Consider the following 19,700-nt stretch of genomic DNA (forward strand, 5'->3'; position numbering starts at 1 on the left):
ACCTTTGTTTTGCTACAGTCTCCACCATTCCCTATTACCACCGCGCCCCCCCCCCACCCCCGACCCTGAGGCTTGGCAACATTTGTCATTCTCCCCTGAGCTGGCCCTGGTTTTCTCATTCCTATCCTGTCTCATAGTTTATCTTACTTGCCTGGCCTCCTTATGCACTTAAATTTTTGACCTGTTAGCCAGTCTGAGTCCTTTATTTAACAGAAGACCCAAGCTCAGAGACAGGACATGATCTGTTGACAATGTCAAGTGGATCAGTGGCAGAACCAGGACCAGAATTCCAATGCCCTTTTGTTCTGAGGATCTCCTTGACCTGCATCTTCAATGCATGTCCCCTGTGGCAGGTCCTAGAAAGTCTTTTCCTCTGAGGCACTCAACAGGAAACTGTGACCTACCTAGGCCATTAGAACTCCCTCTCTCCCATTAGGCCAACCAGTGGCCGTAGGACCCAAGATTGAAAAGGAGAAGGGGTCGGGGGTGGGGGGTGGCAGTCCTATGATCTATACATGAATCCCCAAGTGTCAGGAAGCCTCCGATCAGAACTAAGCTGGGAGGCATAGAGTTCAGGGTGCCCTGGAAGGGAGCCAGAAGTGTTGTGAAGCTCAGGTTTGGAGGGAAACGAAAGTCCAGACTGTGGCCCAGCAGAGCCTTCCGCCAGAGCTGCCCACTTCTGCCTTTGGAAAGTGTTTCACAACTCCCTGTGTGTGTGAGGACAGCTGAGCTCCGCTGAGGATGGGTAAAAGGGTGTGGACGCGCTCACTCACCAGCACCCAGAGAGGCCACATAGTCTGAAGAACCAACCTCCCAGCACACCACTCACTCAGAAAGCACCTGAGTCTGTGGTCCTCATGACAGGTGAGTAGCCCCCTCCAGGGACACAGCCTGAATGGGTGGTGGGTGGGTGGCAGTAGCAAAGGAAGTCCCTGTTCCCCATGGGAGTCCTGGTCTCAACCAAAATTCGAGACCCAGCCTTGGTTGAGCTCTTCATGCTCCCAAAGGCAGAGCATCCCCTTGCCTCATCTCTGTGGATTTGGAGCCCCTGGAGCTTCCTTGGCTGCTAGAGGAGGCAGAGGTGAGGCCAAGAGGCATTCATGCTGGTGTCAGTTTGACCTCCTCATTGCTGGTGTTCCTCTCCGCATTCTCTGTAGCAAGAGAGATCCAGATTTGGGAATCCCTGCACTCACGTGGAAGGAGAGTAATTCTGGAGACTCTGCTTCTCACACGTCTTCTGGAATGTTTGGGCCAGGGGTGGAGGTGTGATGGACCCACAATGGGAGTCAAGGGTTTCTCCACTTTGCCAGGAGGAGGTGAGGGAGGAGGACAGATGGCTTTAACCCTGGGCCAGAAAGAGGCAGGTCACTCACCAAGGCTTATGGGACCCCTCGCAGGTGACACAAGCCCCCAAAGGCTGAGTAGGCCCAACTATGGCTCCATCTCCAGCCCGCCCAGCCTGGGGCCACAGCAAGCACCTCCCGGAGGGACCAACCTGAATGAGAAGATCCCTATCCCGGACGCCAAACCGGTGGGAATGCTGGAAACTTCCTGGGGGCTTTCAGGATGGACAGGATCATATAGGATCTCATAGGCTGGGGGAAGGTAGTCTCCTGAAGACCATGGCAAGTCCCTTTCAGCTCTGAGCAGCAGTGACGGACAGCGGTAACTGCTACCTTCCTGCTTCAGTCCCCAGTGCTTGGCTGGAGTGCTTAATATTTGTCTAAAAATTATCAAGTGGCTTTCTGGATGAATCTCAGCTTTCCTAGGAAGGGAAAGGGACCTGGAGTGAATTCAGGTCGGTGCCTCGAGGATTTGTTGTAACATTTAAGAAGAGGACCCAGCAAGGGCATCAGGAGCAGCAGAGCCTGCAGGCTGGCTTCTAGGACCCCGCCACCCTGCATTTCTAGACTCTTTAGCTGATGCCCAGGCTGCCAGGGAAGCCCTGGAATGGGGGTAGGGAGACCCTAGGCTTTGTGGGCTCTCTCCTGTGGTCTGAGAAGGGGCCAGAGAGGGAGGAGCTGGACCAGGGAGGCCTGACCCAGAAAAGCTGCCCTTCCGGCTCTGAGGATCTGCCGAGTCAGGGCCGGCGTGGTGTAGACCACAGAAGCAAACCCATCCAGAGAGCTGACTGCTGTGACTCAGCAAATCCTGAGTTCCTCCCATGTGCTCCACTACCCACTGGGGTGGCACCTTCAGGAATGGAGAATGGAGGGCAGAGCTAGCCAGCCTGGGTGGATGAGTCCAGGGGGTCTTGGCTGGGGGCTGGCCAAGGCTAGCTGCCCCGACACCTGCACCCAGGACCCCTGAATCTGCTCTTCCCCACAGGGTGTGTTCAGCCTGCGGAAGCTGTGGGCCTTCACGGGGCCCGGCTTCCTCATGAGCATCGCTTTCCTGGACCCAGGAAACATTGAGTCAGATCTTCAGGCTGGCGCTGTGGCTGGATTCAAAGTGATTGAGCCTGGGCACTGTGGGGAGGGGTTTGACCAGGCTAAGTGGGTGGAGACCCCCAGCTTGCTGCAGTTCCCCGGAGTGGACTGCATGAGTGATGTTCCTGGGAGAAGGTGTTAAGTTCAAATCGGCCAAAAAAGGGTCCCCTGGGCAGCCCTGCCCGAGTGTGGGGTGTAGGGCTGGTAGTCTTCTAGCTTCATCTCCCCCACTCTCTCCCTGGGGAGTGTCCCTGGTTAGAAGGTACCAGCAGCTTGGGGGTTATCAGAGACTGGCCCCACTGGCTGAAGGCCTCTCCCTGGCTTCTCACAGCTGCTCTGGGTACTGTTGTGGGCCACGGTGTTGGGCTTGCTCTGCCAGCGACTTGCTGCCCGGCTGGGTGTGGTGACAGGCAAGGACTTGGGCGAGGTCTGCCATCTCTACTACCCTAAGGTGAGCTTCGTGCGCCTGGCCAGGAAGCATCCGTGGGCTCAGACAGCCATTTAAATCTTCCAAGATCAAATAAATACATCATCTCAAATGGGGCATCACAAGTCCATTTGATAGGTAAGACTGAGGCTCAAACTACTAGAACACAGTTTGAGAGGGACGTTAGAGATATCTTGCTCATTTTGCAGAAGGGGAAATTGAAACCTGGGGGAGGGACTTGCCCAAGGTGAAAAACAGGTGGGCATTGGCTCGAGATAAGCACTGGCTGGGGTGGACACTGGGGACTTGGCTATTGTCAGTATCCAGGCAGGCAAACAAATTATAGCACTAGAGATTTCAAAGGTACCTAATGCAGGGATGTAGTCCCAAAGGTGTTGAAAGGGCTGGAGAAACCAGGGAAAGAGGTGTTACCCAGAGGTCAGTAAGCTGCTGGGTGGGAGCCCAAGGGCCATAAGTTGCTGCCAAGTTTCTAGAAATATTGCTGCCACTGCCCAAATAGCTGCCAGTGCTGCTGGAGCCCAGACATTCTGCTGGTGCCACTGTCAGAAACACCTCCAGAAGCAGGGGTAAAAACACTCTCCCTGCCTTTTAGTTTCCCTGAACTATTTCCTACCATTGACCTAAAACAAATAGACTGCCAGATATTTCTCCAGCAAAGATGGGTTTATTCAGGATGAGCAGAGAATTAGGGGGCCTGTAACAAGGTCTCCGCACGATAACGGAAGAACACTTTTATGGAGGGGAAAGGGAAGTGGGAGAGGGTGAAAGTTAATAAAGAGTTCACAGTGCTTCAGTGGCTGAGTCCTTGCCAGGAAAGAAGAGCAGTCTTTCTTCTTCTTGTTGGGCTCCGCTATTTTCACAAGGCATGGAAGCTTCCGGTTCTGGTCTCCCAACTCAATTTAATTGAGGTTTCTGTTGATTAATTTTACACCATGAAACCTAATTGGAAGCCGGCTGGCAAAGCTGTCTTGTATATGTAGTTTGCAGGCTTCCAGCCCAGCGATATAGAACCGGGTATAGCAAGGTGAGTGTAGGGCCAAGACAAGAGACAAGTACCTGGCCTAGCCTTGATGAAGGGTTACCTCTACCCACTAGGTGCCCCGCACCCTCCTCTGGCTGACCATCGAGGTAGCCATCGTGGGCTCGGACATGCAGGAAGTCATCGGCACAGCGATTGCATTCAGTCTGCTCTCAGCTGGACGGTACTCAGCAGGGGCCCCAGCTCTTCTGTCCAGGGCTGGAAACAGCTGCTTCTTTCTCCCTGGGCCTTCTATTTCCCTGCATCCACTTCATCCTGCAGTCCCCTCTGACTCAGAGCTATTGCCCAATTTGCCAGTTGGGGAAATGGAGACCCAGATATGTAAAGTGTGTCTCAAGTCAAACAGACGTCAGTCACCATGCAGCCTTTAGGGCCACAGCCTCGAGCTCACTGCCATGCTGTTCCCCCACGCAGCTTGGCCCTTCCTAGCGTGTATGTGCCGTGTCCCTGTCTCCAGAACTCTCCCACTCCCCTCTCCCTTAGCTGTCTGGAGCCACTTGAATGCCTGCTCCCAAAATACCAGATTCAACAGTCTTTAGCCCTGGGGGTGGGCAATCCAGACTCGTGGACCAGGCTGGGCTGAGCCAGGCCATTCTGGTTTCAGAATCCCACTCTGGGGTGGCGTCCTCATCACCATCGTGGACACTTTCTTCTTCCTCTTCCTCGATAACTATGGTGGGTTTCCTCTCATTCTCATAGGGGACTTGGGGACAAGGGACTGGCAAATGAACGTAGGAGCCAACTGATGCTCAGCTGTACTGGGAGAAGGACTCTGAGCAGCCTCACTCTGTATGGCCGTGAGCAAGTTAGACTTCTGTTTCTTCAACTATAATATGGAGATAATAATAGTACAGGCTTCACAGGGCTGTGGTGAGGATCCACTGAGGTAATGTATGTTAAGCCCTTGGCACAGTGCCCAGAATAAATTGCTCAAGATATCAGCCATTAATAGTTGCTTATGTTACAATTTTGATTTTGTTTCGTTTTGTTTTTTGGTTTTATGGGTTCTGTCCCTTTGCTCTCTTCCTAGGGTTGCGGAAGCTGGAAGCCTTTTTTGGATTCCTTATTACCATTATGGCCTTGACCTTCGGCTATGAGGTGGGAAGCCAGAGCCCAAACACCAACCTCCCTGCACAAACGTCAAGGGGCTACCCACTCTGCCCGCTGAAGAGCCTGAGGGGCGGGGTTAGCAGACCTTAGTCACGCCCCCTGGCGGCCAGGACGGGGTGGAGGGCGAGAATGGCTGCTCAGGGACGGGGCGGGGCCTGATGAGGTTCCTCTCTGCAGTACGTGGTGGCGAGACCTGATCAGGTAGCAGTTCTTCGGGGCCTGTTCCTGCCTTCGTGCCCTGGTTGCGGCCGGCCCGAGCTGCTGCAGGCCGTGGGCATCGTTGGCGCCATCATCATGCCCCACAACATCTACCTGCACTCGGCCCTGGTCAAGGTGAGCCGACTGGAGGAGAGAGGCCCCCTCCCTTAGAGCCACGCTGGCCCGTCTCCAAGGCTGGATCCCCGCCCCCTTGGCTCCTGCCTTCCTTCGTCATTTTAGGTGGGGAGTGAATCATTCTTTATCCAATATATAATAATAGAGCATCTGTGAGCGGTAGCTGGGAGTCAGTGATAACTGGGAAGGCCGGGCGGCGGGTAGTGAGGACTAAGAAGCCCTCTGCCTTCTTAGAGCATGCATTCCAGCAGGGGAGACAGACAAGTAAACAAGGAAAGAATTATTGTGAAAGGTGCTCTGAAGGAAACTAAACAGAGGAGTATGATAGAGAATGACTGAAGGGAGATGGTCCTTTAGAAAAGGTAGTCAGGAAAGGCCTTTCTAAGGCAGTGACCTTTGAAACATGAAGGACAGGAAGAAAGATCAGGGGAGAAAATATTCTAAGCAGAGGGACTAGCAAGTGTAAAGGCCCTGAGGCAGAAACAAAGGCCTATCACAGACTGCCATATAGGGGATTTTAGAAAGAACTGGGGTTTGGGGGAACATAGGTAGATGTGTGAGGGTAAAGAATGTTTGGGCAACTCTGAGGGACTTGGTGCTTCCCTCTCTTTTGACCTTCACAGTCTCGAGAGGTAGATCGGACCCATCGGGCAGACATCCGAGAAGCCAATATGTACTTCCTGATCGAAGCCACCATTGCCCTGTCTGTCTCCTTCTTCATCAACCTCTTTGTTGTGGCTGTCTTTGGGCAAGCCTTCTACCAGCAAACCAACCAGGCTGCGGTGAGGCACACCACATACACACATGCCTTGCAGGCTTTGCTGGGAATGCCAAGCAATGCAGCGAAGCCCTTTGAGTCTCTGTCCTGCACTCCAGGCACTGGTAGGAGAGGGAATCTGTGACCCTGGCTTCTGACTGGGAGCCCCTTTCTCATCCCACTGGGGAGACACAGCTCCCCCACCTCACAGGCTTGTAGAGGGTCATTCCCCACATCAGGGGCTGCAAGGCACAGGCGTCCAGCAGAGGTGGTTGGGAGGAGTAGCTGAATCTTGGAGGACCCAGAATTCCGACTGCACCTTGAAGGATGGGCAGGATTTGCCCAGCAAACTGCAGGGAGGGCGTGCTGGGAGGAGGTGCCTGCCTAAGCATGAGCATGGGGTTGGGAATATGCAGGCAGTCAATTTCTTCTCTTGAGTCTCTCCTGATAATCTTCATCATTAGTAGATAAACTGTCAGTCATCTGACAAATATTTACTGAGCATTTGTTATGTAGCAGCCAGTGTCTTAGACCCTGGGGATACAGCAATCAACGATACAAAGACCTTGCCCACCTGCAGATTAAATTTGGAGGCGTGAGCAAACAGGAAACAAATCAACCAATCAGTACAAAAAGGAAAATATGAACTGTGTTGTGAAGGAAGTAAAGTGGGTGATGAAACATAATCGGGGGTGTGGTGATGGAGGGGCTACTACATTAGCCCAGGTGGTCAGGAGAGGCCTCTTGTAGGGGGTGACATTTGAGCTGAATATGAAGGAGAAGGAGCTGGCCAGCTCCTCTCAGGCACTCTGGGATTTGGGACCTGCACCTGTCTCGATTTCTGAGTGGGTCTCTGTCCTGAGGCTCTAACAATTGCTAGCCAGTGTTGGGCGCTTACCGATTGCTGGGGAGTGGAGGTGGGGGTGGGGACAGACTGGTCAGGCCTCTGGGGACATGGGAGATGCCATTGCCTTGCTGTGTAACCTTATGAAGTCACACTCCTCCCTGGGTCTCTGCTCCTTAGCACAAGGAGAGAGGTCTAAATAGGAATGGCAAAACTTTGTCTTCGTGACCAGCCCAGTCGCAGGGCTGTGGGAAGTGGGTCTCAGGTAAGGAAGAAGGGACTGTGGGGTAGCTTGAGTCACTGCCAGCCAATTGTTTGTGGTAATGCCTGCTCTTGCAAATCCAAGAGAAGCTGGAAGGTGGGTTCTCATGTTAATTCTTCTCAATTTTGAATGTTATCGACAAATTCACATTAAAGAAAAAAAAATCTTTGTTAGACAAACAAAATATATCTGGCTGGATTCAGCCCGCGGGCCACCAGTTTCAGACCCCTGTCAAGGCCTGAAGGTCTGATTTTCCAGGACTAAGTGTGCGCTTCCATTTCCCTCCTACGGCCTGGTGTCCGCAGTACAACATCTGTGCCAACAGCAGCCTCCATGACTATGCCAAGATCTTCCCCATGAACAACCTTACAGTGGCGGTGGACATATACCAAGGAGTAAGCGTGAGCGCAGCAGGGGTGGGCTTGGAAATACTGGATCCCGCGGGGCTCCTTGCCACGCCCACCTCAGGGGCGGAACCTTGAGAGAAGGGGCGAGTCCCTGGGTCTGACCACATCCCTCCCTCCAGGGCGTGATCCTCGGTTGCCTCTTCGGCCCTGCAGCGCTCTACATCTGGGCGGTGGGTCTTCTGGCCGCTGGACAGAGCTCCACCATGACCGGCACCTACGCGGGACAGTTTGTGATGGAGGTGGGCGGGCAGGGGTGGACAGGGGTCCAACGACAACAGGCACACTCCTGGGGACTTGGACACCGACCTCCTTGATTCTTACGGCAGCCCAGCGGGTTCCATGATAAGCCCCAATTTACAGATGAGAAAACTGAGATTCAGGGAGGTGAGGCGACTGACCCAAGGCTGCAGACCCAGGACTAATAAGAGCCTTTTCCTCAAAACTGATTTTCAGCAATCAGCTGTGGGAGAGGAACACCCCCTAATTTCTCCCCATCTATCCCCTCACCGCCAACTATGGACAGAGCTGCCCCCATTTCAAAGATGGAAAAAACAGAGGGTCTCCCCAGGCGTGACATGGGCTGAGGGAGGACTGAGGGCCCCTCCCCTGGAACCCCCAGTCCTGCACACCGCCACTAAGGTACCCACCACACCCCAGGGCTTCCTGAAGCTGCGGTGGTCACGCTTTGCCCGGGTCCTGCTTACTCGCTCCTGCGCCATCCTGCCCACCGTGCTGGTGGCCATCTTCAGGGACGTGAGGGACCTGTCAGGCCTCAACGACCTGCTCAACGTGCTGCAGAGCTTGCTGGTGAGCCAGCGGGCCCGCCACCCCTCCCCCTGAGGAGCCAAACAGGAACCACAGCAATCCCCCAAATGAACCCCCTCACCCCAGGCACTATTCTAAACACATCTTACCTGCAAAGCTCCTGTACTTTCCACAGCCACCCCAAGGAGTAGGAACCACCATTATCCCCATTTTGCTGATGGGAAAACTGATACATGCAGTTAAGTGCCAAGTGGCAGAGCTGGGATACAAACAACTCAGGCAGCCCTGGCCCAGAGTCCCCAAACGCTTTCTCCTGCTTTGGAGTCCCACAACCTTGGAAGGCACAGAGGTGGAGAAACTGAGGCTCAGAGCCGTTAGGGGACTTTCCTAAGGGTGCACAGCCAGGCAGAGGGTGACTGGAGCCGTGGCCTGCTCCTCCTCTCCTCAACGTATTCCGAGGGCAGGGTCCCTTAGCCCCTTCTCCCGCTTCTCCTCAGCTTCCTTTCGCTGTGCTGCCCATCCTCACGTTCACCAGCATGCCAGCCCTCATGCAGGAGTTTGCCAGTGGCCGGTGAGTATGCCCCAACGGCCCAAGGCTGGCGCAAGACTGAAATTACCACATTTGATCCTCACAACCTCAGGAGAGGTAGGAATTCCCATTGTTCTCATTATCCAGATGAGATCAGAGAAGTGAAGGAACTTGCCCAGGGTCACACAGCTCGCAAGTGGAGAAGCCAGGACTGGAATCCTGGAGCAGGGCTGTTTCTAGAGCCTGATCTCCTCACCCTCACCCCAGACTCTCCTCTTGCCAAATCCTGCCAGTGTGGTGCCTGGAAATTCCAGGAGGCAGAAATCGGCCAGGGGTCTGCTCCAGGCCCCATAGCCCACGGAAGCCGGCTTTGTGTGTCTGCCTCCTACCTTAGCTCCAGGCTGGCTGTGGGAACTGGAGGAGATGCAGCCAGTCCTGAGTCTCTATCCTGTCCCCAAGGGTGAGCAAGGCCATCACTTCCTCCATTATGGTGCTGCTCTGTGCCATCAACCTTTACTTCGTGGTCAGCTACCTGCCCAGCCTTCCCCACCCTGCCTACTTCATCCTCGTAGCACTGCTGGCTGCAGTTTACCTGGGCCTTACCACCTACCTGGTACTGTTGGGTCAGCGGGTGCCTTGGGGATGGGGGAGGCATGGAAAGGAGGCAACAGATGGAAGGCTCAGGGGGATGTACTGGGGCTTCCCCAAAGGTCTTGTCCTTTCCCCTACTCATAGTCGCCCCTCCCCCAGGTCTGGACGTGTCTCATCGCCCATGGAGCCACTCTTCTGGCTCACAGTTCCCACCAACACTTTCTGTATGGGCTTCCTGAAGAGGATCAGGGAAAGGGGAAGACCTCTGAATGAGCTTCTTTCCAAGGCCTGGCCAGGAGTGGAATGAGTGGAGCAGACTGGCTTGCTGTTTTGGAGGGTGGAGGTGGAGGGGGAGACGTGTGGAGGCAGCAAGATGGGGGAGGCGTAGTTTTGGAAGCAGATCAACCTGGGTTCCATAGAGACCTGCTGTCTCCTAGCTTGGATAAGTAATTAACCTCCAGATCTCAGTGTCCTGGTCTGTAACATGAGGACAACACCAACCTTGCAACGGATATAAAGCACTTTAACACAGAGTCTGGCACTTGAGACTAAAAAAAGAAGAAGAAATTCCAGAAGTTTTTATTGAGCACCTATAGAAGTGGCCTGACAGACCGACCCAGCTGGGGGTGGGACACAGGCTCCAAACTGGTACTTAAAATAGTCTGATGAATGTTAAATAAATGCTAATTCACTTCCTATCCAAAAGAGCAAGGGAACGGAAACCGGGAAAGCACAAAATCCCTGAGCCATCAAGACGACTCCCCCTCATCGAATGTCTGCCTAGCTCCTACTCTCGCTGGAGTGGCCTCCGCCTCTCTGTTCCACCCGAAACCCATTCTCCAGGCAGTAAAACGGAGGCGCGGTGTCTTCCTCCCTTCAGGGGCCAGGTCATAAGGAACCCAAGAGTGCCTGCCTCCGAGGTCCAATTCATTTGCTATCTCTCCAGGGGACCAGACAGCCAGGACTCCCACGCCGCGAAGTTAACGCTCCCTAAACGCTGATTTCCAGCTCCCCCTAGGGGCAGGGACCGTCCCGAGCGCCGGTACTCCCCGCCTCCAAAGAGGAGGAGGCTGTCGCTCGGGCCTCGGGCCCTGGGGCCTCGGAATCCGCCCAGGCGGGAAGGGGGTGGGTGGCGGTGAGCTCTGTGGGCGGGGAACCCCCTTCGCCGCTGGGAGCGGCCCGGTGCCCCTTCGCTCCGTGAAAGGACTGCACTTTATAGACGCTCCCTGGGCTGTTTCTAGGCTCCCCCAAGTCTCTGCTCCAACCTCTTCCTCGGACCCCAGCCCCTGAGCTGTGGCGGGCGGCGAGGACTGGCCCCCAGCCCTTTCCCTTGGGTTGAGCCTGGAGTGGGCGCTGTGTTTAGAAGCACCCGCGATTTCCCGGTTATGCGGCAGGGCACGGAGCTGGGTTCCGCGCTCCGGTTGAAGCGCTTGTTTATGAGAAGAATTTCCTCTTTCTTAAAAGGGCAACGAAGCGAGTGGGGCCCTCAGGGAGGGACGGGATGGGACAGGTCTGGCCCACTCGAGCAACGGTGTAGAGCAACGGGTAGAAGGCCGCCCAATCTCCTTCTCAGGGCCTGGCCCTAGAGAAGATGAGGGTCCATGCGAACTGAAAGGGGATGAATGGGGGCCAAGTAGCAGAGAAAGGCATCTCCCAGAACTCTCTCCCAGAGATGCCCCCAGCTGTACCCCCTGCCCACCCCTTCGATCAATTCTGTAGGCATTAGTTGGGTGCCCGCCCTGTGCTAGACGTGGGAGAAGGCGACAAAATCCTGAATTAAAGATGTCTATTCTCTAGAAGCTCACACTCCTGTGGGGGTGGGAAGGGTGGGAGAACTAAGTAAAGGACAATAAAATCACTAAACAGTGCGATAAGGGAACGACCTGCAAAGAGTGAGGGGCAAGGTCCAGAGTAGGTAACTCCTGGACAAAATTTTGAAAAATTGGAAGAGGGTGAGCAGTCAAGGGGTAGATGAGCATGCCAGGAGTTGGGGGTTGGGGGCCGGTCTGTGTGTGCAAAACCTAGAAACATTCAACCTTGTTGGGAGTTCTTAGATCCTGGGGAACAGGGCGGGGTGGGGGCAGGAATAATGGGCAGGCTGATCATATGCATGGTCAAGCTTGGAACTTAGAACTTGGGGGGAAGGGAACGTGAAGAGGGTAAGAGACCAAAGAGGCTGCCCTGGGCCTGGGTAAGGGGTTCGTGATTTAATTCAGGCTACAGTGAGTTATTTCCCGGCAAGGGACCACTCAAAGTGCTTTCCCCAGGCTCAGATCAAACCAGAGGCTTCATCAACCCCTCAGGCTGGGAGTGGCCTGACATCTTGACTCTCCCCAAAAGCTTTCACCAGCAACTTCGTCTCCACAGACCCCCAGACCCTGCACCGCACCGGGCATCCTGATTGACTCTGCAGCCACACCACCCTGGCAGAAGGTGCACCATGCTGAGCCTTGGAAGCTGGGAGGAGGGCATTCTGCCTTTCAGCTCTGCAGCCCCCCTTCCCACTTGCCTGGGTTAGACTTTGACCAACCAGATGGGGAAGATGAGGTGCTGGAGAGAAGACACTTGCCCATGGTTACCAGACAGAACCTGGCCAAGTCCTGATGTTTCTCAATTCACAGCCCACATGACTTTATTTCTCCTGGGGTGCTAACTGATGAAACAGATAAAAGTAAATTGTGCAGGTACAGAGACCCCCTGCTGCTGTGGTAGAGAGGGTAGAGGAACAACAATAGGGTGTGGGCTCACCCTCTTCCCGAGGAAACCCAAAGAACCCGCCCAACCCTACAGAACGCTTCCATTAGCAACTGTGTCCCACAGACTCCCATAGTTGTCCTGCACAGTTGTCCTGACTAATTCCGCATCCACCCCATCCTGGCAGAAGGTGCACTGTGGCATGGAGGAGGGAAGGTCTCCAGGGGAGGAGGCGCGCACTAGTCAAGGCGCGGAGGGGACGATGAATGCGTGTGTATGTGTGTGTGTGTTAAGGGAGCGACGTGAAGGGAATGGCAAGTGGAGGTGGGCAGCGGTCGCCAGTGCCCTATCCCCGAGTCAGCTCCTCTGACCCTTAAGGGGACAGCCCGCCAGGTTCCAGCCTTCACAGGGAGAGAAACGGAAGGAGAGGAAGGCAAGCCGCGTTGCTCAGGCTAGGGGCGAGGCCAGTTGTTCACTCAGTCCTCCGTGGCACATTTCCTTTTGGGGTCAGCGCCCGCTGAGCATCCAGAGATAAAGCCGAGGCCCCACCCCGGAGCCGGACCGAAGGGAAAGGGGCTCCGCTTGGCAGCCGGAATCCCGCCTCTACCCCTGTTGGAGAGTTGGTCAACTCGTTTGATTTACCGGAGCTCAGTTTCCTTGTCTGTAAAATGGGTTAAGGAAGAGCTCTTTCTGAGGAGTAAATGAGATGAGGGGGCACAGCGGAGCGGAACCCAGACTAAGCGCTCGCTACACGTTGACGATTACTGTGATGCAATGATGGCAGCCGTGCAGGAGGCGTAGAGCAGGAGGGGGGTCGTGGGGTCCAGCGGTGAGGGGGCGGGTTTCACAGACCGCCCCCCCCCATCTCCTCCCCGCTCTCGGCGCCGGACCTCTCCCCCTCTGGCTCCCGCCTCCTCCGGGGCTGGTGGACGTGCGCCGCGCTCGCACCCAGCGGCCAGACGGGACAGGACGCGCCCGCCCCGCCCCGCCCCGCGGCCTGCAGGGGAAGGAAATGCTGAGGCGTGTTTGTCAAGGCTTGGCGTTATTAATATTTTTTAAGAGTGAGCACAAAATAGTAACGACAAATGGAAGGAATTTCATAACAGGGAAAAATTAAAAAGTCCCACCTGCAGACGTTACCGCGCACAACACGAGAGTTTCCCTCGTGAAGAATCCGCGTGGAAATGCTGGCTTCGGGCCCGCGGGTGTGTCTACAAATACCCAGGTGGAACGGTGTTTAAGGTCCTCCAAACAGTTGTGGTCCCCATGGTCGGGCACTGAACCGGCAGAGATTGGCACGCGCCACCTCATCCTCCCTCCCGAATAGTCACAGGGTAGCGGGCTTGGGGAGCTAGAGGACGGGGTCTAGAAAGGCTTCTTGGAGTGTTATTTCTTCCATGTTGGTGGGATTTGGCTATGCGAAGGGGGAGGAAGCGCTTTCCAGGCAGGGGAACAGCATGTACGAAGGCCCTGAGTTGTGGAGGCCCCTGTCCCCTGGCGGGAAAGCCAGGTGGCTGGAATGGGCAAGGGAAGTGGACGTATGGGGAGCCAGGTGGGGCGGTTGGGAGAGGTCAGCAAGGGGCATCCCGGGGCAGGCAGTTTAATTTTCGCAACCCTCAGCTCCAGGTTTAGGCGAAGGGGTCCGAGACAGAGGTGGGCGGTGACAGTCACACTTCATTTAAGAGCGTAGTTGTGTGGATCTGCACAGCCGTTTGGAGGTAGCAAAGAACCTTTGCATGCTCACGACTTCACTCACTGCGGATGGTTCATGTGACCATCGGGGAGAGGATCCATTTTACAGACCAGATAATGTTATCTCCATTTCCTAGATGAGAAAACCGAGAAGCAGCTAGTCCCCAACCTTCGGAATGTGCAGAGGTGGAGCCGCGCCACCCTCGCGTACTCCGGGGCGTAGGCGCTCCGAGCGGGTGGGGTTGGGTAGGCCCTGGCCTCCAGCCGGCGAGCTCCGTGGGCTGGGTGCTGGTCCTGCCACGCAGCCGCAGAGGCTTGGTCCAGCGGGCAGGCAGCAGGAAGGGAGGCGACGCCCCCTGGAGCGCGGCAGGAACTCGGCCGGGCCCGCCTCCCAGCCAGCCGAGCCGCGCCGGCCCCCGAAGTGATGAAAGCCCCGGCCGAGTCCAGGTCACGCCGAAGCCGTTGCCCTTTTAAGGGGGAGCCTTGAAACAGCGCCCGGGTTCCATGTTTGCATCCGCCTCGCGGGGAGGAAACTCCATGTTGTAACAAAGTTTCCTCCGCGCCCCCTCCCTCCCCCTCCCCCTTAGAACCTGGCTCCCCTCCCCTCCAAAGCTCGCGGGGATCCCTCCCTCCCACCCCTCCCCTCCCCCCCGCGCCCCGATTCCGGCCCGAGCCGGGGGGGAGGCCGGGCGCCCGGGCCAGAGTCCGGCCGGAGCGGAGCGCGCCCGGCCCCATGGACAGCTCGGCCGTCATTACTCAGATCAGCAAGGAGGAAGCGCGGAGCCCGCTACGGGGCAAAGGTACAGGGGCCGAGCGGAGTGGGCTGCAGCCGCGGCCCCGTGGGAGAGAGGAGGGGGCCGGGACCCTCCCCGGGGTAGCCGCCGCCGCCACCCCGGGCTCCCGCCTCGGCGGGGCCCGAAGCTTTCAACCGGAGGGGAGCGGGGTGAGAGTTTGAACTCCCAGAGTCTCAGAGACGCGGGGCGGGGCCTGGCGCCTTTTGGGCGCTCCTGTCTGCTGAAGGTGGGGAAACTGAGGCAGGTGTAGACGGGGGCGCGCTCTGGGTCTCCTGGATAGGCTGTGCGCGTTGCCCAAGAGTCGCCCCCCTCCCCGCCCCCATTGGCGCCAATAGGGCTGGGAGTTGGGGGGGTTGAAGAGGGCGCCTTCAGGCCACCAACTGAGACTCCGCCCCCTCTGGGCCGCGGTCTGGTCGGGTCGCGGGAGGGGGTGCAGAGGTGACAGCGGGCTGGGGAGGGTTGGAAAGATCTCCCGCCAACACAGCCACACTCCCCACAAACTTCCACGTCCCGCTTGGAGGTGCGGAGCTTCTCAGAGGCACCGAAATGGGCAACCCCTCTAAGGGTGTACACCGCGCCCGCGGGAAGATCCGTGCGTCGGACCGGGCACTCGGCGCCCTGGCTGCGGGCCCGTGGTCGCCTGGCCTGTGCACACAAGCATGGACCCGGGAAGCCGCCCGCCTTGGTCGGGCCGCTCTGGGCTTACGGGTCTGGGGTGGGGGTTTGACCCTCCCTGTCCCAGTGTCGACTTCAGCGGCTAGTCTCTCCAGGTCTGCCCACCTCTGGCCTGGGCCTCGCTCTGCCGGGTGGAAGGGCAGTTGGAGGATGGGTTAGTCAATCAGCTGGGCTCTAGACTGGAAGTCCGGGCAGGGGCTGAGGAAGTGGGGCCAGCAGATGGCCGAGGGACACTGGCCGCAGGCCCCCAACTCCCTACCTCTGGGCCCAGCCTCAGAGAGGACTTTGGACCTCTGGAGGCAGAGAGGTTGGAGGCAGGAGTGGGCCCAGGCCCCAGCCCTCTTTGGCAGGGGCCCAACTAAGCAGGGGCTGCTCAGGTACAATAGGTGTCAGCAGGTGCCCCCAGTGGGCTTGTCTCCCAGCAGTGATGGGGTCTTTTAGGTAGAGAAAGCACCCTCAGTCCCCGCCTTCAGCCAGCCCACTCCCTAACTTGGGTAACTTTGTACCCACACTAGAAGAACTTGTGGGGAGCTGAGGGATGGCCTGGAGCCAGGATGTTAGTTTGCCACCCTAGTGTGTCTCCCTCAATGGAAGGGCACGGCCAGACCCCCTCGGCCCAGGAGTTCGCACCTGGGCACGTTGTACACCTCTGCACGCCAATCAGCGTGCACACCCCCACCTTAGCCTCCCTGCTTCAGGTGACCAGAAGTCAGCGGCTTCTCAGAAGCCCCGGAACCGGGGCATCTTCCACTCCCTTTTCTGCTGTGTCTGCCGGGAAGATGGGGAGGCCCTGCCTACCCACAGTGGGGCTCCCCTGCTCGTGGAGGAGAACGGTGCCGTCCCCAAGGTGCGTGGTGGCCAGGTGGGGACTACAGGAGCACCTGGGCTAAGCCCTCAGGGAGTTTAAGGGAAGGGACTCTTCATGACCCACTCTCAGGCCCTGGAAGAACGGTGGAGCCCCCCACCCACTACCACCAAGCCCTCCACCTCCCCCCCATGCCCTTCCAGCCTGCCTGCTGCAACACTGCTGTTCAAAGGGGGCCCCTCAGCAAAGGGAATTCTGGATTCCCCCTTCAAAGGCAGAAGCTGTTCTCTTCCTTGGTTTCCCAGGTGGGGAAGTGAGGCCCAGAGAGCCAAGCGGCCTGCCCCAGCCTCTAGAATTGGCAGGGGCAAGGCTGGGAAGGGGTGGTCTCTCCCCACTGTCCCTGTGGCTCACCAGGTAGAGGGCTGGGGGAGGGAGGACCTCTGGAGGAGAAATGACTGGGACTTGAGAGAGGTGCCCGCAGCCAGCCCCACCCATCCCCACAGCAGACCCCAGTCCAGTACCTGCTCCCCGAGGCCAAGGCCCAGGACTCGGACAAGATCTGCGTGGTCATCGACCTGGATGAGACCCTGGTGCACAGCTCCTTCAAGGTGGGCCCTGCCCAGCAGCCCTCAGCCCCGGGTCTCTGAGGGAGCCTGCCCTGGCCTGGGAGGGCGGTCTCTGCGGGCCTGCCCCCAGCTCCAGCAGCTCTTTTCCTCCCACAGCCAGTGAACAATGCCGACTTCATCATCCCTGTGGAGATTGATGGGGTGGTTCACCAGGTGAGGGGCCAGGTATGGGGGGAGGTGACAGGCTTGGCATCTACCTTCCAGACCCCAGGCTCCTCCCACCAATCCTGAGAGCCCCAGATTAGACTCTGATAGATGTGGCATGTCAGAAACCCAGAGAGGGTGTGAGACTTGCCCAAGGTCACACAGACCCTCAGGGACTTGGCCTGACTCCAAGGCCTGCAGGGAGTGGGGTTCCTCCTCGGCACCCCCTCGCCCCACCCTGCCCGGGACCCAGTTCAAGTAATTCAGGATAGGTTGTGTGCTGTCCAGCCTGTTCTCCATTACTTGGCTCGGGGGCCGGTGCCCTGCAGCCTTGGGGTGAGGGGGCTGTCTCCAGGCCCCTACATCTGGCTGAGGCCATGGTGGAGGAAGGGACTGGGAATTAGTGATTCCCTCTGAGGTAGGGAAACCAGGAGTCAGAGGTTCATTCGATCCTCTTCTGGGAGGGTGGGTGTTTTCCCTATGGGTGGTTGGGGTGGCTGGCCAAGTGGAGCCCACAGGCCCTGGGACCAGCCTCCCTCCTGTGCTCCTCTGCCTCCTCTTCCCGCTCCCTCCCAGCCCCCAGCCCTCTCACCCCTCCCCACCCCACCCCACCCCAGTCTGTGGGCCACCAGTCCCCTCACTGGCCCATCCCCCAGGTCTATGTGCTGAAGCGGCCCCACGTCGATGAATTCCTGCAGCGGATGGGAGAGCTCTTTGAATGCGTGCTGTTCACCGCCAGCCTTGCCAAGGTGAGCGCCCCCACCCTCTGAAGGACTCCTGGGGCAACTCTGCTTCCTGTCTGCCTCCAGTGTGCGACCTCTGGGCAGTGACCTCTGGGTCACCCGCGGCCCCAGATGACCCACCTCCTGCCCCTTAGTACGCAGACCCAGTAGCTGACCTGCTGGACAAGTGGGGGGCCTTCCGGGCGCGGCTGTTTCGTGAGTCATGCGTCTTCCACCGGGGGAACTACGTGAAAGACCTGAGCCGGCTGGGCCGAGACCTTCGGCGGGTGCTCATCCTAGACAACTCACCCGCCTCCTACGTCTTCCATCCAGATAACGCCGTGAGTGTCGGGCAGGATGGGGATAGGGGTCCCACTCCCGAGCTGCCCAGGCAGTGTCTGGGGTCTAGTGCCCTCCCTTCTCTCCTCCTTTCCTCTCCTCAGTGGCCTGCTTCCCACTCACCTTATCCACCCACCGCTGCCTCTTGTCCCTTATTAATCACTCAGCCTGTTCTGCCTGCATCTATAGGGCGCCTGCCATGGGCGCGGGTCCCTACTGGGCACTGGGCAGTTTCCATTTTTCATCCTGCCAGTTGTGAGCTGACAGTGGATCACTGAAATAATTTACTGGATCCTAGTTGGGTTTTTTTTTTTTAATGAAATAGAATAGAAAAGTTCGAGTGCTTTGCACACAGTAAGGTTAAGTCTTGTTCCGTAAAACTTTTGTTCTGTCATTTGTGTAACTGCAACTTACTGCTGTCAAAATGTTTGAAAACTGTGGGTAAAGGGCTTCCAGGAGGTGATCTACCAAGAAGTGGGTGCTCAGGGCTGGTCTGGTCATTCTGTGCCCAAGGCTGCCTACCCTCCTAACGACCTTTACACCCATCTGTCCAGGTACCCGTGGCCTCGTGGTTTGACAACATGAGTGACACGGAGCTCCACGACCTCCTGCCTTTCTTCGAGCAGCTCAGCCGCGTGGATGACGTGTACTCAGTGCTCAGGCAGCCTCGGCCCGGCAGCTAGTGAGGCGCCATGGGGCCAGGACCTGCCCCTGACCATACCCGCACCCCTCACACATGGACTCTTCCTTAAGAAAACTCAGCGCCATAGGGAAGTGGGGGTCCCCCCACCAGCCTGGCCAGGCTGTGAAGCGGGGCAGCAGGCTGCACCGAGGGCAATAAGCCCCTGGGTCCCTGTGTCAGTGCCTTACGACCTCCTCCTTCCTGGGGGACCTGTGGGGCCCTGCGTGCTGCTCCCCCTTTCTCTCTCTCTTTCTCTCTGCACCGCCATGTTTCTCTGCTGCCAAATTGGGCCCCTTGGCCCCTTACGGTTCTGCCTGGGGGAGGGGCAGGGGTCTTGCTGCCCCACGCCTTAGCCCCCCAGCCTGGGAACAGTGGACACCAAGTGCCTTGCATAGTGCCCTCTTCCCTGCCTGGTTTTCCCAGGGCCACAATCCGGGTCAGCTACTGCTTGGAACAACCTTCAGGTTGCTGCAATCTAGGCTGGTGGGGGAGGACCCAGTCTCTTCACCTCCTTTCTTGGGACTGATACAGCCCCCCACCAATCTGCCTAGGAGGGCAAGAAGGGAGAAGATCTGTTACTACTTATGAAGGGAGTAGGGCCCCAGCATCAAGCTTCTCTGGGCTTGTCAGTACCTGAAGGCTGCTTCCCACATCACCTGAGCTCCAACCGCTCACGTCCACTTTGACTGTCCCGAGGCCCTGGGGTTCGGCCCCCAGCTCCCAGCATGGGGGCAGAGGCAGGATCCCTTTGCGGTGCCATATAAATATGTATATGTGTATATAGATTTTTAGGGGAAGGGGAGAGGGAAGGGTTGTGGTAGAGACACCCCTCCCACACCTCTTTCCTGGGCCCATTAATTGTGGGGAGGGAGGGAAAGGATTTTTACATTTTTTAAACTTCTATTTTCTGAATGAAACAGGCTGGGCCAAGGGGCCCCAGGCCCTGTCCTCTGTCCCTCACACCCTCTTTGCTCCGTTCATTCATTCATTTAAAAAAACATTTCTTGAGCACC

The 19,700-nt window shown here is 57.2% G+C and overlaps 2 protein-coding genes across 6 annotated transcripts; both read left to right on the forward strand.

The window, feature by feature from the left end:
* Window positions 1–720: 720 nt before the first annotated feature.
* On the forward strand, window positions 721–11,239 carry SLC11A1 (solute carrier family 11 member 1). Of its 3 annotated transcripts, XM_010948766.3 has the most exons (15): window positions 843–864; window positions 1,398–1,531; window positions 2,329–2,451; window positions 2,761–2,880; window positions 3,973–4,079; window positions 4,521–4,591; window positions 4,947–5,014; window positions 5,204–5,359; window positions 5,983–6,141; window positions 7,528–7,617; window positions 7,749–7,868; window positions 8,287–8,436; window positions 8,892–8,965; window positions 9,383–9,536; window positions 9,674–11,232. In XM_010948766.3, exons 1-15 carry the CDS (start codon window positions 858–860, stop codon window positions 9,785–9,787), a joined length of 1,647 nt encoding a protein of 548 aa, XP_010947068.1. In that variant the 5' UTR covers window positions 843–857; the 3' UTR covers window positions 9,788–11,232. The 3 variants fall into 3 exon arrangements, with proteins under 3 accessions (XP_045367989.1, XP_045367990.1, XP_010947068.1); XM_045512033.2 differs by lacking the exon at window positions 9,383–9,536 and having other exon boundaries at window positions 721–864; window positions 9,674–11,239; XM_045512034.2 differs by lacking the exons at window positions 2,329–2,451; window positions 2,761–2,880 and having other exon boundaries at window positions 721–864.
* A 3,186-nt stretch (window positions 11,240–14,425) lies between these two features.
* Window positions 14,426–18,924, forward strand: CTDSP1 (CTD small phosphatase 1). 3 transcript variants are annotated; one of them, XM_074364294.1, is made up of 7 exons: window positions 14,435–14,700; window positions 16,068–16,216; window positions 16,678–16,782; window positions 16,897–16,953; window positions 17,601–17,693; window positions 17,822–18,007; window positions 18,560–18,924. In XM_074364294.1, exons 1-7 carry the CDS (start codon window positions 14,634–14,636, stop codon window positions 18,686–18,688), a joined length of 786 nt encoding a protein of 261 aa, XP_074220395.1. In that variant the 5' UTR covers window positions 14,435–14,633; the 3' UTR covers window positions 18,689–18,924. The 3 variants fall into 3 exon arrangements, with proteins under 3 accessions (XP_074220397.1, XP_074220395.1, XP_074220396.1); XM_074364295.1 differs by having other exon boundaries at window positions 14,439–14,700; window positions 16,681–16,782; XM_074364296.1 differs by lacking the exon at window positions 16,678–16,782 and having other exon boundaries at window positions 14,426–14,700.
* The last annotated feature ends 776 nt before the right edge of the window (window positions 18,925–19,700 follow it).

This window comes from Camelus bactrianus, chromosome 5 (genome assembly GCF_048773025.1).
Source record: "Camelus bactrianus isolate YW-2024 breed Bactrian camel chromosome 5, ASM4877302v1, whole genome shotgun sequence".
NCBI lineage: Eukaryota > Metazoa > Chordata > Mammalia > Artiodactyla > Camelidae > Camelus > Camelus bactrianus.